This window comes from Peromyscus eremicus, chromosome 4 (assembly GCF_949786415.1).
Source record: "Peromyscus eremicus chromosome 4, PerEre_H2_v1, whole genome shotgun sequence".
Classification (NCBI taxonomy): domain Eukaryota; kingdom Metazoa; phylum Chordata; class Mammalia; order Rodentia; family Cricetidae; genus Peromyscus; species Peromyscus eremicus.
The window spans coordinates 12,610,713-12,627,385 of NC_081419.1; the positions used below are offsets into that span (position 1 = coordinate 12,610,713).

General features: G+C 45.2%; 1 protein-coding gene across 2 annotated transcripts in view; it reads right to left on the reverse strand.

Moving 5' to 3' along the window:
* Window positions 1-9,536: 9,536 nt before the first annotated feature.
* The window catches only part of Nr6a1 (nuclear receptor subfamily 6 group A member 1), a 201,271-nt gene continuing 194,134 nt past the window's right edge, over window positions 9,537-16,673 (reverse strand). For both annotated transcript variants that reach the window (XM_059260225.1, XM_059260224.1), the window contains exons 9-11: window positions 13,573-13,694; window positions 11,655-11,807; window positions 9,537-9,829 (exon numbers count right to left, since the gene is read on the reverse strand). In XM_059260225.1, the coding sequence (XP_059116208.1) occupies window positions 9,741-9,829; window positions 11,655-11,807; window positions 13,573-13,694 (364 nt within the window). In that variant the 3' untranslated portion in view covers window positions 9,537-9,740. The remainder of the gene's footprint in view (window positions 9,830-11,654; window positions 11,808-13,572; window positions 13,695-16,673) is intronic.

The window sequence follows — 16,673 nt, forward strand, 5'->3', positions numbered from 1 at the left end:
AGAAGATGAGGGGGTATTGAGAGACCTACTGATGGTAAGGAAGACCCATAGATGGAGGGGAGGGATGAGTGAACTTCAAGAGGGATAGAGAATGAAATGTGCAAGAAGGGAGAAGGAGGGAGAAAGAGAGGAAGGGAGAGGAGAGAGATAGAGAGATCGAGGCAGAGACTGGACTATAGGCCAAGGGGCCCAGGGAGCTGGGGGCAGAAGGAACTAGCTGTGAAGACCCCATTCCGGGCAGTGTAGGGGGCGGGCCTGCTGGCAGCAGGAGGCTGCAGTGGAGGCTGTTTCCGCTGCACCCCTTATCAGCCTGCTGCCAGATGTTCAGATCCGATGCCAATGTCAGAGAAGTCCATAGTGCTGGGTCAAGGCCGTGGCCAGCGGGAGCCTCAGCTGCATCATGGGGAGGGGGGCTGGGGGCCTCCTCTAGACCTGCTGGCTTTTCCTCCTCCTGTGGCTCACCAGGCTGGACCACCTGGTGAGGGTGGAAAAGACTGGGTGTTTCCAGGGGGCTACTGCTCTAGACAGAGAGCCAGAGACTCGTGGAGGTAGTGTCTGGAGACTGACAACATGAAGATGTGTACACTACTGCAACCCAACCCCCACACATTGGAGGTAGCATGTAGACACACACATGCAGATACACACACACACACACACACACACACACACACACACACACACACCCCAGTATAGAACCACATGGGGACAACTTGGGGTTCATTTCAGAACTGTCCACCTTCATACTTCTGCGTGTCCCAACCTGCTGGCGCTCCTGCTCTGCATAATGCTTAGTGTCCATCTCTCCTTTCTACCCCCAGACTTGAGCCAAGACTACAGCCAGAACTGGAGCAGCCAGGTAAGTGCCTCTTGGTGGCTGGTGCTATTCCCAACATATTCACTTAGAAGCTGCATGCCCTCCAAGGAAGGCAAGGGCCAGAGGGACCTGGGACCTTCTAGAATGAAGCCTGGTGGAGCCCCTCCAGGAAGGGGCAGGTGCTGGGTGTCTGGTGGTGCTGAACCTTCAGCCTTGGTCCTCTGGGCCTCTCTGCCATGCTCCTGGAGCGTGCAGTGCAGCTGTGGCCCCTTCCTGGGGCAGCTTATCTCAGAGCACACACGCTTGGCCCTCAAAAGGTGACCCAGCCTTGCTCCCCACATTCCTCTCGAGTTCTGCAGCCGGTAGGCCCCCCACAGCTCTGAGACTAGGCCTGTGCTTGGGGGATAGTCAGAGCTGCCACTGGGCTATGCCCTTCTCTCAGACCTAGCCTCCGACAGTCACTGTTGGTATCTCTTGGCTTTCTCTGCTTGTCTCTGTCTTGATCAATCTGTTTATTCCCGTATCTTTCTCTTGGATTGTCCCAATTTGTTTGTTACTTTCAGTGTTCTAATATGTTTTTGCTTTTTCTCCAGGGTCCTTGAATGATACCAAATCTGGGGACACCTCTGCTCTTCTGACTCAGTGACTATTCTCAGTGGGAAAGTACATGAAAAGTCAGACTGTGGTGAGGGGACCAAGGGCCTCGGAAAAGGGAAGCCTGTCCTGGAGCAGTGGGGTGACTGGAGCAGTAAACATTAAGGCCCCCTTTCACCCACCTAGGGAGCCATCCCCAGTAGGTACACAAACCAGGATCTGGTGAGCTCCCCCATGTAGTAGAGAAGACTGGGGTGGGGGGAAGGGGAGGAAACTGGGGCTGGAGGTCTTGGCCTGAGGACCTCCTTCCTGTTTGTAGGGAAGTGACTGCCTCTGAAAGCTGCTGGGGGAGAGGAGGGAGGCCGTGGTGACTTCCGGGAAGCTAGCCAAGGGCCTGAGGCCACCCTCCCTGTGCCCACATGGGGCCCTCCAGTCCTGGCTTAAAATAGTGCAACTCTTCCATTGACGTTGGATCCAGCCCGGACCTCAAAGGGCTGCAGCAATGGTTTGTGCTGCCAGTAGGGTCTGTGTGTGTATGCGTGTGTGTGTATGTGTGTGTGTGTGTGTGTGTGTGTGTGTGTGTGTGTGTGTGTGTATCTACCCAGCTATCCAGTCCTAGCTAGACTGTGGCCCAAGGCTATTGTGGCCACAGTGAGAAAAAACACAGCCTTGGATGCAAGTTTCAGCTCCTGCACTGATCAGCTTTGAAACTTTGGTCTGGTGCCTGCCTGGCTTTCAGCCAAAATGAGACGGTGGTGTGGCCACCAGAGCCTTCTCAGGCATAAAGTGGATGCTCAGAATTGGGTTGCTCATGTTGGCTGTGCCCTTCCTTACTGTACTCCACTATACCTACATGCTCTTAAGGACTGGGTGCAGAGCAGGGAAGGCTTGTGGAGAGGGAGCTTGCAAGGAGGGCAAGGATGGGGCTGTGGTCTCCATGGTGAGACTTGTTGCCAAGGGAACAAAGTCTCTAGGAGCCCTGGGTCTGGCAGTTGGGCACTTTTGCCACAGGAGCTGGCAGGCTGATTGTCACCGCACCCAAACTCCTGATGGGCAGCCAGGCCAAGGCCAGGCCAAGCAGAGAGGAGGCTCCTGGCTTTGCTGGGCCTCTGCTGCTGAGGTGGAGGGGGCTGCAGCTTCAGCAAACAGCCTCCTTGTACGGATGGACTTCAGTAAGCCCTTAGAGCTAGCCACTATCATTCCTAAACTGAGGCACAGGTACCATCATTTCTGGATGTTTATGGCTTCACTGATGGAACCTGGAGCAGCCAGCTCCCACTGCTGGTTACACAGAGACATCCTCACCTTCAGCCTGGTAAGCTCAGTGGACATACTTCCAATAGGCACCCAGCACTCATTTCTATGCACTCAGGAGCACTCCCTAGTTAGGTCACCTATGCAAATTATTTACCCTCTTTGGGCTTCAGTTTTCCTATTTGTAAAATGGGATTACCATAGTACATACCTTACTGGGTTGCTCTGGGGAGTAAGTGACCTCATGGATGTCACTACAGTCTATTTCTATGTCAATTATTATTTTGGTGCTGAAACTGAACTTGGGGTATCACACTGAGCTATACCCCTCCATTCTTCCTTCTTCCTAGACTGTTACCTCACACCCCAGGAAGCTCACAGTTCACCATCACTTAAGAAGCCACTTAGATATTTGGAGAGCACTGTTCTAAATTTTATCCCATGGAATGCTGACTCAACAGAACTTCCATAGGAAAAAATAAGCAAATCCGATGATTAGGTAATTTTGGTACAACCTGGTTGGGCTAAATGCTAAGACTTTCCACAGCCTTGTCTATGCAAAGGAAGTTTGGGAATCTGGGAGGAAAATAAAGAACGTGGCATTTCTTCTGTTTCTGGCCACAGTTTCTTTTTTGACAGAGCCTTCATGAGTGCCTATGTTCCGTGGGACCCCAAGAGCCTTGGGGATGTCAGTGCTTTTCAGTATGATTAGGTTTGGCCTTTATATACAGTTTACAGGATTAATCTTTCATTGGTTGGTTTGTTTTTGAATAGTGAAAGGTTCAACCAAAGGCCGTCTGTTCCTAAGCTTTGTTACAAACTCCATTTGTGCTCAGAACTGCTGAAGGAGCAGGGAGGAAGCTCTTGTAACCTTGGTATCAGACAGACCTGGATTCAAAAGCTAATTCTACTGCTTGCTCATGTGTCATCTTAGGCAAGTGGCAAAACTTCCCTGAGCCTGTGTGCTTCAGAGCAAAAGGGATGACAGGGTACGGCACAGGTGGCCATAGGGTGTGGCAGTCACTAGGCAGCCAGTGCATACCCTTCCTGCGCCTGTTTCTATCTGTTCCCTCTTGAAGACACCCCATTACCTCTTTCTGCTCTCTTTGTTTCAAATCACCTCTTTCAAGCCTCAAGGGCTCTTTGGCACCTTATGCTGGGCATGGAGCATAGAAGACAGCTGGGTGTCCCTGTTTCACGCAGAACAAATTAATAGACTGAGGAGACTCCTCTGGCCTTTATCTTGCCACTGAGGAGTCTCCCTCTGTCTTTACAGCCGTCACCCTGCCTGAGTGTGTGAGCAAGATTACAAGATGGCTGAACTTTGGAACCGGTAGATCTAGGTTCAAGACTTTCTGTGTTGCCTCTGGCCAGGTCCCTTGACTTTTCAGTCACTATTGCTCACATCCTACATAACTTATAAAGAAGCCTTATTGGTATTCTGGAGAGTCGGGTATTAACATGCTAGATCACCGAGTAGGCAAGGCAGGCCACCATCATGCAGCACACTGCTGCCTCTGACACAGCTGAGACTCAGCAGGTAGACTTCTCCCCAACTCCGAACTCCTTCCAGTGGCGCTCCAGGGCCCAATGGCTTCCCCAAATTTCTTCCTCATGTTCTTTTGTTTTATAGGATCTTGGAACAAGCTGCAGTGATGTGTAGTTCTCATCTTGGTGACTTTCAGAACCATTCTCATCAGGGAAGCCCCTCCTTTAGGTTCTTACTACCTGTCCCCATCCCAAGTTACAACACTCTCCTTGCAGTACTTCACAGGTCTGTGTATCTCCACCACGCTATCCCCTAGTTGTGCCTTTTTTCTGGCCGGGAACCTTGTGCAAGTCTTTTCACCATTCTCAACCTTAGTTTCTTCATTTACAAAATGAGACAATGGTCCTTCAAACTCAAGGTGGTCTAGGTTTGTGAAAAAGCAACACAGTGCCCGGCAGACAGCAGGCACTCACTGGCTCCTGAAATTCTGGAGCAGACCATTCCTTGCCAGGCTCTCAGCAACAGAGATGGGTGGTGCTGGCTATGAGCAGGAGTCCATGTCTCAGGACACCCGGCCATTCCTCCCCCGAGTCCCAGATAAGCTTCACAGACAGATGGCATGTGCAGAGGATTCACATTTATTGGTTCAAATACAGTACCTAATGCTTGCTAAACATGCATTTCACACTAATTGGTCACATTTTCACAGGTAGTCAATTCACAGAACAGGGCCCACCCCTTGCCAGAAGGCAAGTGTGGGAGGTAGCAGAGGGCCTGAGTAGCCTGCAGAGCCCGCCAACTATCATTTGGTCATGCAGGGTTGATGGAGCCAGGCTGGCAGGCAGCCCTTGGCCGGCCCTTTGGGAACAAGGGCTCAGAGACATCCTATTCACTTGATTCCTACACAGGACTGTGGGAGGACTGGGAGGTAGCCTAAGGCAGGCTCATCACTTGCCATCAGAGCCCCTGAAATCCAAACCATGGAGCGTAGGAAGGTCTCTTCCAGGGGTGGCTTGTCCCTAGCTGGGCAAGTGGAAAGAACTCCCCAGACACTGCCCAGACATTACAATGCAGCTACAAACCCCTATCACAGGCCTGGGATGGCAACACAGACAAAAACACCAACAGTCCAGGGTTTCGTTCCCGACAGAAACATGTAAACAGCTCGGGAGCTACAGTATTCTTTTCCCACAGGAATCCTCAGAGAGGAATCGACCAGGATGTCACTCATGAGGTAGTTTTTTTTGTTTTTTGTTTTTTTTTGTTTGTTTTTTTTTAATGGAAATTTGAGTCAAAAACATTATCACCTATTATATTTTAGCTAAGAAAAAGGTCACCCAAAAGCAAGAGAGCCCTTTGGCTGACAGGGCTGGCTTCAGGGTTTAGGAAATTAGCCTCCACCAGTAGCACATTTTTCTTGGGTTTGGAGCAGGCCCTGGCCTTTCTCACACTTCCATGTAAGCCTACAACTGATACCCAAGCAAGCTGGGGTCTATTTAGGGCTACAGTCTGAGAAGAGGACTTGTCCTGGGCAGAAGGGCCAGGCTTCCCATGAGCACCATAGAGACTCATGTGTAGGATGATCAGAAGTCTTGAGGAAGGCCAGACCTAACCAAAGAGGCAGCTTGCTTCCAGCTCAGTGGACTGTAGCTTCGCCCTCTGAGGAAATGGTCAGGGTTTGACTCTCTAGTCTAGGGAAGGTGTTACATGTGGCAGCCAAGAAAGGGCTTTCTGGGGACCCTTTAATTAAATACACATCCCTGAGCTGTGGCCCCAGAAGTGCCTGCTTCAAGGCTGACCAGTTTCCAGCACCTGGTGGGATGACTGCCGTTTTTCATCCTAAGACATAGATAAAACACTACTTCATGGACACTGGGCATGAGGAAAAGGGAGGAGGACCAACAGCAGAGGGGTGTGTGGGTATTCCCATGGATCAAGGTGGGGGAGTCAGTTAGTGGGTTTTCTTTCTTTCTAAACTTTAGAAAAGCAATAAAGAAAAAAAAAACAAAGTTTAATAGAAGGGCTGGTCTGAAAGACTAAATTTCTTAAAAACAGCTGCAATAAAAAAAAAAAGTAACAAGGAAAAACCACGAAGAATAGTGTTACAAAGGCAGAGACACAGAACGTCTACTCAGCTTTCTGCCCTATGGGAGGCCAGGGCCCCTTTACTTTGGCTAACCTTGGCCACAACTTAAGAAACTGCCTGCTGCCTATCTGTCCCATTATTCAGGAAGTCAAGAACAAACAAGAGAGGTGCAGGGCAGCAGACTAGACAGCTGGCTCAGACCATGGCAGCATGTACTTCCCTGAATAGTGGGGCAGGTCAGAGGTAGGCTGATACATGTGGAGCGGACAACTTTGGGTGATGCCTCTATGTTCTCCTACCCTCCTGGTTCTACGATCAGGACAGGGAGGTTCCTGACTGCCCTCTTCAGCTGTAGGTTGGCTCTGGGGTCAGGGTGTCCTGAGCCAGGCGGAGTGCTTTGAGATGAGTTGTAGGGAATTTCTTCAAACTTAGGGGTGAGACCACCAAACCCTGCAAAGGTCACTAAAGGTCTACAAAGGGAGCCAGAGAACATGAATTACAAAGCTCCCTCCAAGAATCCAAACTTTTACCTTGAGTCAAGAACACATACAAGAAAAGGAAAGGGAAGCCTGTATGTTTTGGCATAGTGCAAGGAGGTGGATTCTCCTTTTCAACATGGCTTTTGGGGCTATATTTTTTATGGTGAAGAATTCTCACTCAAAGTGAGTACTTTTAGTGGCCAGGATCAGAGAGGACAGGAGAGAGAGGAATGAGAAATAATGTGCACAAATTTTTCCTTCTTCCACTAGCAAAAAGGCTGCCTGTTAACCAAACATTATGGGGGAAAAAAAAAAAAGGCAAAAAAACAAGCACACCAAACCTCCCCCTCCAACCTTTCTCTGTGTCCTTCAAACCAAAATCACAAATACATCTAGTGGCTGACCTAATGTCTCCACGCTGCTAGCTACACTCCTACCTTCTCCTCATAATACCTGAGTTTGCAATGCAGCATAGTCACTTTACCCTGTTTAAAAGAAGCCCATGTCATAAAAGGACTGGGTGCAGAAGACATTAAAGGCAGTCCACAGGTCAGGCTCCAGCTCAGAACACACAGCCACTTGGCACAGAGATTCTGCAGGGCTCTTGGCAATGAATGGGCTCTTTGTTCTGTGGAATCTGTTGCAAACATTTGTAAAAATGGATTTGTACAATGGCAACTTGCAGAACCTTTCCCCCACTCTACAAATTAACACCTTGCTCTGTTTAATACTTCATTATTGAAGAGACATGTTCTTGCCTCATCAGAGCTTTGACATTCAACACACCAGGTAAGATGCTAATTTGAAAAGAAATTTCAAAAACTAGCAATTTGACAAATGGAAGTCTAAGCAAAAGAAAGCTGCCGTACATAGGTGATGTCTCTGAGAGGTCTCTCTGATTCTCACCTTGAGGAACACAGCTGAGACTCTGACCTGGAGCCAAAGAATGTGATCTGGTTGGTTAAATACAAAATTTGAGGCAAACAAGACAAATATTGTGAACTTAGAAACAAATATACACATCAACACACAAATATCTTCCCACCAACATGTGAAAAATATTCCGTCTGGAACTTTCCTGAGGAACACATCTCTTTTTTTCTTTCTTTCTCAGAGCAGCTGGGGAATAAGACTGAGAAATAATGCTCTGAACTTTGGACATCAAGGGACATTAAGTGTCACTTTGTGGTACCCGTAACATTTTACTAGAGAGAAAAGCTCTAGTGAAGACTACCTAGGATGCACAGGATGTGGTGGCCTCCTATGTGAACCAGGCTTCGTTGGGGTAAACAGTTCCTGAACACAAAGGCTCAAGGAGATACTGTGGGTGTGGCAGGCCAGCCAAGAGATGCAGCCAGTGGAGCACCTGCCTGGGGTACTGCTGTAGGAAGGCCTGGTGTGGGCAAAGAAAAGAAAAGCCCCTGAAACAACTCTAAGACAAACTTGGTATAGTCCTAACCAAATTCTGGAGGGCAAGAACTCTTCTTAGAACTAGGTGGGGCAGGCAGTAAATCACAACGGCTCCAGGCTGCATCTGTAGAGGCAGCAGGCAAGCCCTTAGACACATGAGGTAGTTTAAAGCCCCTTTCCCTTCCCGGTACTTCTGGCTCCATCCCTCCAAGCCTTGGTAGACCAGACCACTGATGTTAGTTGAAGGAATAGCTGGGTCTTGGCTTTCTGTTGTAGAGCCCTGGTAAACTGATCTCATTTTGGAAATAATAGGAGAGCTTACAACAAAATTTAGGAACCAAGTCTCTGGTTCTTTCTACTGTTTAAAAATGGCAGTTTTAGCAGAGCAGTGGTGGTGTACACCCTTAATCTCAGCACTTGGGAGGTAGAAGCAGGTGGATCTCTGTGAGTTTAAGGCCAGCCTGGTCTACAGAGTGAGTTCCAGGACAGCCAGGGCTACCCAGAGAAACTCTGTCTCAAAACAAAACAAACAAACAAAAAACAAAACGACAACAACAAAATACAAAAACAAAACAAGTTCAAGGTTTGGTTCTGAGGATAAGGTGGGGAGAGAATAGGGGCTTCCAAAGAAGTCTATTCTTTCAGTAGGTTGGCCTTCATCCCTCTACCCTTTGAGAGAAACAAGTTAAAGGAGAATAAATCAGAAATGGCATCAGATCCAGAACAGGGCATTTTTCTGTCACCTTTCTAAAGGACAAGGAGTCAAATTCATAGCAGGGAGGGATGGAGTCTGAAGAAGGTAGGCCTTGGTAGATCTGGGTCAGGAAACTAGGTAGCTGTGAGCCCCAGGTTAGCTGGGAGGCAAGTCCTATAGACTGATTTATTGTTAGGACTCTGCCTGGATGAAAAATTGACAGCAGCATTCAAAAGACAACAGTGTGTGGGGTGGGAGAGATGCAGCAGAAGGGAGGAGCAGGAGTTTCTGCCCTTTAGGCTTGTGGGATGAGGTGATGGTTAATCCTCATCAAACATTGAGGATTAAAATAAAAATTGCCTCTCAAACATCCTACCCACCTCTTTAGTAAATCTCCCTATACCATTTTGCTCTTTTGGCATACTCTTTTACTTAGTAAGTCTGTGGCTATAAAAAGGCAGTTTGTTCTCTAACAGACAAGTGTACGTCTGCTGAGGAATTGTGGAAAAGGTAGGGATGGTCATAACCCGGTTTCCATTGAGGTAGTTGTCTTTGTCAACATTATGGAAATAGTCGTCTAGTCCATCCCACCCTTTCCCTCAAAATACAAAAGAACTATCTCTAAACAATGACAACACGGTAACATTAAACATCTTCACATTCTGTAAACTGCAAGGAAATGCATCTGCTGCATTCACACAAAAGCATGTGCATCATGTTGAAGGCCATACATTCAACTCTGTCGTGAAATAAATATATAGAAAAATGAGGTTAAAAACAGACAAACAAACAAATTCTTCTTGTGATGGAGGTAGCTGCTCCACAGTCTCCATCTTGGTCTCTCTGGCTCTTTCCTCTGGAGCCTGTCCCCGCCCACCCAAGGCACTGCGAGCACCTGAAGCAGTGCAGGGGACAGGTCACTCCTTCACTGCACTTGTCTTGCAGGAATGCAGCACCACCTTAAAGAGGAGGGGCAGCTGCTCCAGGGGCACGTTCACCATCTTTCCTAGGTAAAGGGAAGAGAGGAATTAGCAGTGGCTACTAGGGAAGCCTGTCTGGTCTATTCTCAGGCTGCTGGATCCCCTTGGTGCAGGACAAGGGCAAGACAAGTATCAGGAGTACAGCACAGGTTAGATAATGTCAGGGTGTCTAGGCTCACTCTTCCATCTGCTACACTTGTTCTATGCCAGCCAGTTCAAAGCATTGTCTCAAACTCATAATGTTTTTGTGATTGCCTTTTACCCCATTTTACAGCTGAGGATCTGAAATGGAGACGGAGTCCTACTTAGCTCTTTGTAGCTAAAATACTATAGGAAACTTGCTTCCTGCCAACTCTCTAGCATTCTATAAAACACTGCTCTTCAAAACAGAATAACTGATTAATGAAAGTACTTGGGAAGTAAAGGGAAGAGTTACAGGGGCAAATAAATTTGAAATGTCTGGAGATAAGAGTTTGACAGGTTTTTTTTTTTCACTGATGACTTCTCAGAGCATTAAGCATACAAACAGTGTAAGTGAAACACCTATGTAGTTCTCCCTAACAGTACCTTAGAATCACCTGGAGGGCATTAAGAAAATACTGATGCCTGGGTTTTACCCCATACCAATGAAGTAGAATGTCTGGAGATGAGAACAAAAAAAAAAAAAAAAAAAAAAAAAAAAAAAAAAAAAAAAAAAAAAACCCAAACAAACAAACAAACAAACAAACAAAAAAACCCCCAAAAAAACCAAAAACCAAAAACCAAAACCCAAAAAAACAAAAAAACCTTTTTTTTTCCCAAAAGCTTTCCAGGTGATTGGAAACACTGCTGCCAGGTCCAGCTCATATCTGCTAGACTGCTCTGTGGCTCAAGAAATAGAGAAAAAAAGACTGACATTTGTTGTGGGAGATTTATACATTGTGTGAAGACATATTGCTGTGATTGGTTTAATAGAGAGCTGAATGGCCAATAGCTAGGTAGGAGGTATAGGCAGGACTTACAGACAGAGAGGGAAAGTAGGAGAAGATAATGAGGTGCAAAGGAGATGCCAATGAGACATGGAGGGAGTCAGACATACAGAATGAAAGAAAGATAAACAGCCTTGAGGCAAAATGTAGATTAATATAAATGGGTTAATTTAAATTATAAAAGCTAGCAGGACAAGCCTAAGCTAAGGATGAGCTTTCATAATTATTATTAAATCTCCATGTCATTATTTAGGGCTGGTGGCAGAAAACAAAGTCTGATTATACATGTTTTCCTTCAAAAATTGTATTGCTGAATTTTACAGAAACAATCCCAGTCTAACCATTACCCCAATGGGTGCTGGACATCAAAAACAAGAATCCTCACTATGTGAAGTAAAGAACAATAAGGAGCCAAGGTTACACACTGAAACAGACCTAACAGTCAGGAGCTTAGCAGAGGGCTCAAGACAGACACAAAATTCCTTTCGAAACACAGGAGCTTAAAGGTGCCACTTTATATGGCCCTGGAAAGAGTATGTGCAATCCTATGAGACAAAGTTTTTTAAATTGATATATAATTCGCATATAAAATTCATTATCTAAAAGCATACAGTTCAGGACATGAAGTGGAGACTCTGAGCTTGCTTTCCTCATGCACAGAACACCTGTACACAACAGGTACTTGGGACATGCCAGTTTCTCTTTTCTAAAAGAAAACACAAACTTCCTATTCCAATAGAGCTTTTCTGAGGGTAAGAGTAGTAACTCCTTCTGCAGCTGGTGATGGGCCTGGAATGAGCATCCTGTGAACCCTGCTAGTCTCAACCCCTTCACAAGCTTGGAGAAGCAAGGAAGTGTTGGAAGCCTGGACTCAGAATATTACCTGCAATGTATCGGATCTCTGGCAAGCACATCATAAGATCAGGAAAGCGGTTTGGTTGGTGTGTATATTTATATTCAGTAAAATCCTGACAAATGTACCAATACCGCTTATTCAATTGTTCCAGCTGTGAGGCACTGGTCAGACCCCTGATGTCTGTGAAAAAAACAAAACAAAACAAAACAAAAATCACACAGGGAATAAGACAGTAAACACCAGATTTTTTTTTAAAATGAGAAGTTATTAAACACAGTTATAACAGAGATCTTTTCTCCTCTGATGTGGAGAAACTAAGATCTGGATAAGGTAAAAAAAAAATAAGATAGAAAAGAAGTGATAGGCAAAGGACAGTCCTTTGTCTGAGCCCTAAGTGCTAAGCTGGGTATCTCAACATCATATCAAGGTCTTTTTTTTTTTTAATTTATTTTTACATGCATTGGTGTGAAGGTGTCAGATACCCTGGAAATGGAGTTATAAACAGTTGTGAGCTGCCATGTGGGTGTTGGGAATTGAACCCAGGTCCTCTGGAAGAGCAGACAGTTCTCTTAACCGCTGAGCCATCTCTCCAACCCCAACATCAAGGTCTTAATACAGTGTGTGGTGGCACAAAACAGGCACCAGTGAATGTGGAACAAGTGGCTAACTCTTTACCCAATAATACTTCACAGTATCATTGAAGTGGAGGTTATCAGAAACATTGGTGATATCTACAAATTTAGGAACCTGACATGTGCCATCTCCAGTGTCTCTGTGTTTTTACTATTCTATTTTGATTGTATGTATGTATGTATGTATGTATGTATGTATGTATATATGTATGTATGTATGTATGTATGTATGTATGTCTCTATCTAAAGTACAGGAGATGAATAAAGCATACAGTATGTAACCCAGCCTTTGAGGTCCAGTACACATTTCTCCTCTAAGAATTTGCTACTCATCTTCCCCACATGCAGTACAATTCATGTTTGAGTGCTATCAGAGTGTACATTCTTTAGGGACCTGGGGGCTGGTCTGTTTTTTTTTTTCTCCTCCCCCGACCCACCCCTGACAATGTCTTTAATATATGGTACAGGGCTTGGCTAGAGAAGGTATGTAGGTCACCTGATAAATGCATGACAGTATACAGACAGGAGTAAGAGGCCTACCCAGTACTGGAGGGTAGAGTGGGGAGTAGTGGTAAAAAGGAAGGCCGGATCAAGTCTCTGGACTGGAAAACAGAACTTAGTAAGACAGTGCTTTCAAAGCTACAGGGAATAAAATTATGCAGGCCCACTCTGGGAATGGGACATTCATATGCTACTTTTGATAAAAAAACAAATAAACAAACAAACGAACAAACAAACAAACAAAAACACCCATTTTCCTTCACAGACTGATTACCAGCAACTACCATGTGCTACTTGTTGGCAAAGTAACTATAAACCAACTAGACCACCACTAGTGTGTACCACCACTCTTCCCTGGAGCATCAGAGCAGCTGCCAGCCTGTCAACCACGGCCTTATCTCCAACAGTTTCATCAGTCACCCTGCTCTTCTTCAGTTGCTGGTAAACTTGGTACATATTTTAAATGACGCATGTTCTGTCCTTGGTGTCTGTGTTTAAATGCATTAAAACTGACTAAACAAAGGGAATCCTCTTCCTTCCTCTGTGAGTTATAGAGATTGTGGCATTTAGATTTCAAGAGAAAAAAAATCCAAAGCCTTCCTTACACTGTAGACGAGCAGGGTGATGACAAGGGGGAGCGTAGGCCTTCCAAGACTGATGGTCACATGGTGACACAGAGTCTGTGACAGTCCTGGGGGTGGGAGGATGGGGAGTTGTGTGCATGTGACACAGAAGGGCAAGTGCTTACTGACAAAAATAAATACATAAAACAAGCTGCTGCCCTCACTGCCCTCACCCCACCACTTACTCACCTTGATTCAGGAAGTTAATTGCTTTCATGCAAGCATATTCCTCATTGCTGACCTTTAGCTGATGGAACTTGTGATATAGGTAGATGAGCCGCTCAATCACCTCCATCCCTTCATCACTAAATCTGGGGAACAGATACAGGTTTTTACCTAGGGTAACGATACCAGCAAAGGCCAGGAAGGCAGACAGAGATTATCTACGATGGGAAGGAAACTCCACTTGGAGGAAATGGAAACCACAGGGAAATCCATGCTCTGCTGGGCAGCCAGTGTAGATTATGCAACTGTTTCCAGGGTCCTGGAGTCAAGTAAAACCAGGTTCAAATCCAACTGCACCACACACAGCTCTAAGAGTCTAGGAAGGTTATTGGATCCCTGTAAGCTTTGAGATCTCCCTCTGCAAAATGTTTGCCTGCTTATGCTAAGAGCCAAAGGAGATCTGGGGTAGAAACCAAGAAGAATGCGACAATATTAAGATTCAGCTTTTGTGGAGATGCAGTCTGCAGTATCAATGACAGCTGCCATGGTGACACTATGAGAGCCTCAGCCACAGTGTGGAAAACGCTTCAGTTATATTTGTTTAGGTTCACTGTTTCTAGCAAGGCTAAGATTATATACAATAAAATAATCTTACTGGTATCCCTGACTTCAGTTGGGGGGGGAGGGAGGGGGAGGGAGGAGGAAACACTTGCTGAGTCTTTACACCACAGGAGCCTTTGTGCTGGGCACCTTCTGTTCATTCTCAACCCTATCAGCTAGGTGAAACAATCACTATCAACATAAGACAAGAAACTCAGGTTCAACACGGAGAGGAGACTGGCTCACCAACACACAGCTAGTTGGTGGTGGGATGAGAACCTGGAGCCTGAACTAGCTTCCCGAGGCTCTTCCAGTGTCTAAGGTGGTCTACTTAGGCAAAACAGACAGGCTTCTTCAACTATTTACATTAACTTCTTTTTACCTGATGAATTCTTACATGACCCCAGGTACAAAGGTAATAAAATAGGTATAAAAATCTAACATTAATAATAAACCACAGTGAAATTCATCTTATTTCTACTCTTTTTATGTGTTGGTGTATGTGGCATGTGTGTATGTGCACATGTTCTTGTCTGTGTATAAGGGGTATATAAAGCAGCAGAGGTTGACACTGGGTGTTTTTCACTATTTCACCTTATCTTTGGGGATAACAGTCACTAATTGAATTTGAACCTCACCACTTTGGCTAGACTGGCTGGCTAGCAAGCTCTGAGGATCTGCCTGTCTCTGCTCCCATTCAGTGCTGTAGTTACAGACATTCCCAGATTTTTACATGGGTGTAGGTACCTGAACTTGGGAGTTCTCATTCTTGCATAGCAAGGATTTACCTACTAAGTCATCTCCCCAGTCCCAGATTCTTTGGCATGTAATTTTACCATTTACAAAAGATAAAATCAAATTTGCAGACTAATGAGATGGATATGCTTGTTATTTTTCCATGAAGAATTAAGTGGCATCCGAGTATTTGACACTGTAGAATATACAGCAAAGTTTTTATCAGAGCTATTTATTTATTTATTTGTTTATTTTGAGTCAAAGTCTCACCATATAGCCCTAGCTGGCCTAGAACTCACTAAATTAAACAGGCTGGTCTCAAACTCAGAGATCTGATTGTTTCTGCCTCCTGAGTGCAGGATTAAATGAGTGTTCCACCACATCTAGCTTAATTGATATTTTGATCTTATAACCATCAATGGTTTAGTATGAAATGGCAGGGTTATTTCAGAAATTGTTGAAAATTCTGTCCTAATCCCAAGTCAAATTCATTCAACAATTTTTTTGAAATTAAATTCAAGGCAGAAACTCAAACAGCAAACTTTGTTTCTTTAAAAATAGGGTCTCATGTAGCCCAAGCTGGCTTTGAACTCACCATGCAGTTGAGATAGCTTTCAATTCTCCTGACTCTATCTCCCAAATGCTAAAGTTTCAAGACATGTACCACTACATCTGGCTAAAATAAAACTTGATATAATCCAAAAATATGTAATTTGACACTTAAAATAATGAGGATTAATGGTACCCAAAGTTTTTGTTTGCTTCCCATAAGTAAACCATCATGTCTCCATAACAGCAAAAACTGCAGTGACATGGGACCTGAGTGAGGTACCTCAGGCATGTATGGTATGAGGGCATGCACAATTCAAGTGAGCTTCCAAAACCAAGGTGGCACAGAAGCTCTGATCAACACGGCCAAGTGCTGCCGAGACACCACAGATTCCCAAGAAGACACTGTAGACACCACAGGGTGTTTGATTTTGAATTAATGTTTGCTTGTTGAAGTTTAGAAATCTTTTAGTACTGCCACTCTTCACTTCAGTTACACAGTGTCGTTCATGGTTGTGATACATAGTTTAGGAAGCTGAGCCCCAGCAGAAAGAACTCAAATCTGGCCACAATTTCTATCTTAGGGCTAGAAAACGAGAACTCTGGAGGTAGAACATGTTTTAAGTAACGAGCCCCTTAGTTAGCCGTGTGAGCTCCTGTGAGCTGTGATGGCTAATTCAAGTTCCTCATTGTTCTAACCCAATGGCTTTTTATGACTTTATTAATATTTCCCAGACTAATAGACAAATTCATATTGAGTTTGTTTAACACCCCTACCAACCATTCTACCCCATGTTGAGTGCTGGGCACTTTTTAGTATTTTATATATATACATATCTTTATCCTCCTAATTAAAAAAAAAGTTACTAATTAAAATCTCCTTTGTTCATGTGTGGCAAGGCTCACAGTGGCCACTGACTGTGCTCCTGACATAAAGGGCCTTTCACGGGCATTATTTTCCTGACAACTTGGGAGATGAACCATATACCTCTTTATTAGGATGAGGAAGCAGAAAGAGGTGACTCTCTCAAAGTTACACCGTAAGAAAGAGGTAGGGCTTTTGAATTCCAAGCATAGGGGCTTTCCCAGGGCTGTACTACCTACCCTGTCAAATTCTTAAGTACTACCTGAAAAAGTCTGCCACATGCTAACATGTGAAACCTTAAGAGCTTTGTGTTCCCACAGCAGCTCATTCTGGGGCCTGGCCCTAGGAGGTGCTGGGTACTTCTGTGCCGCTTGCA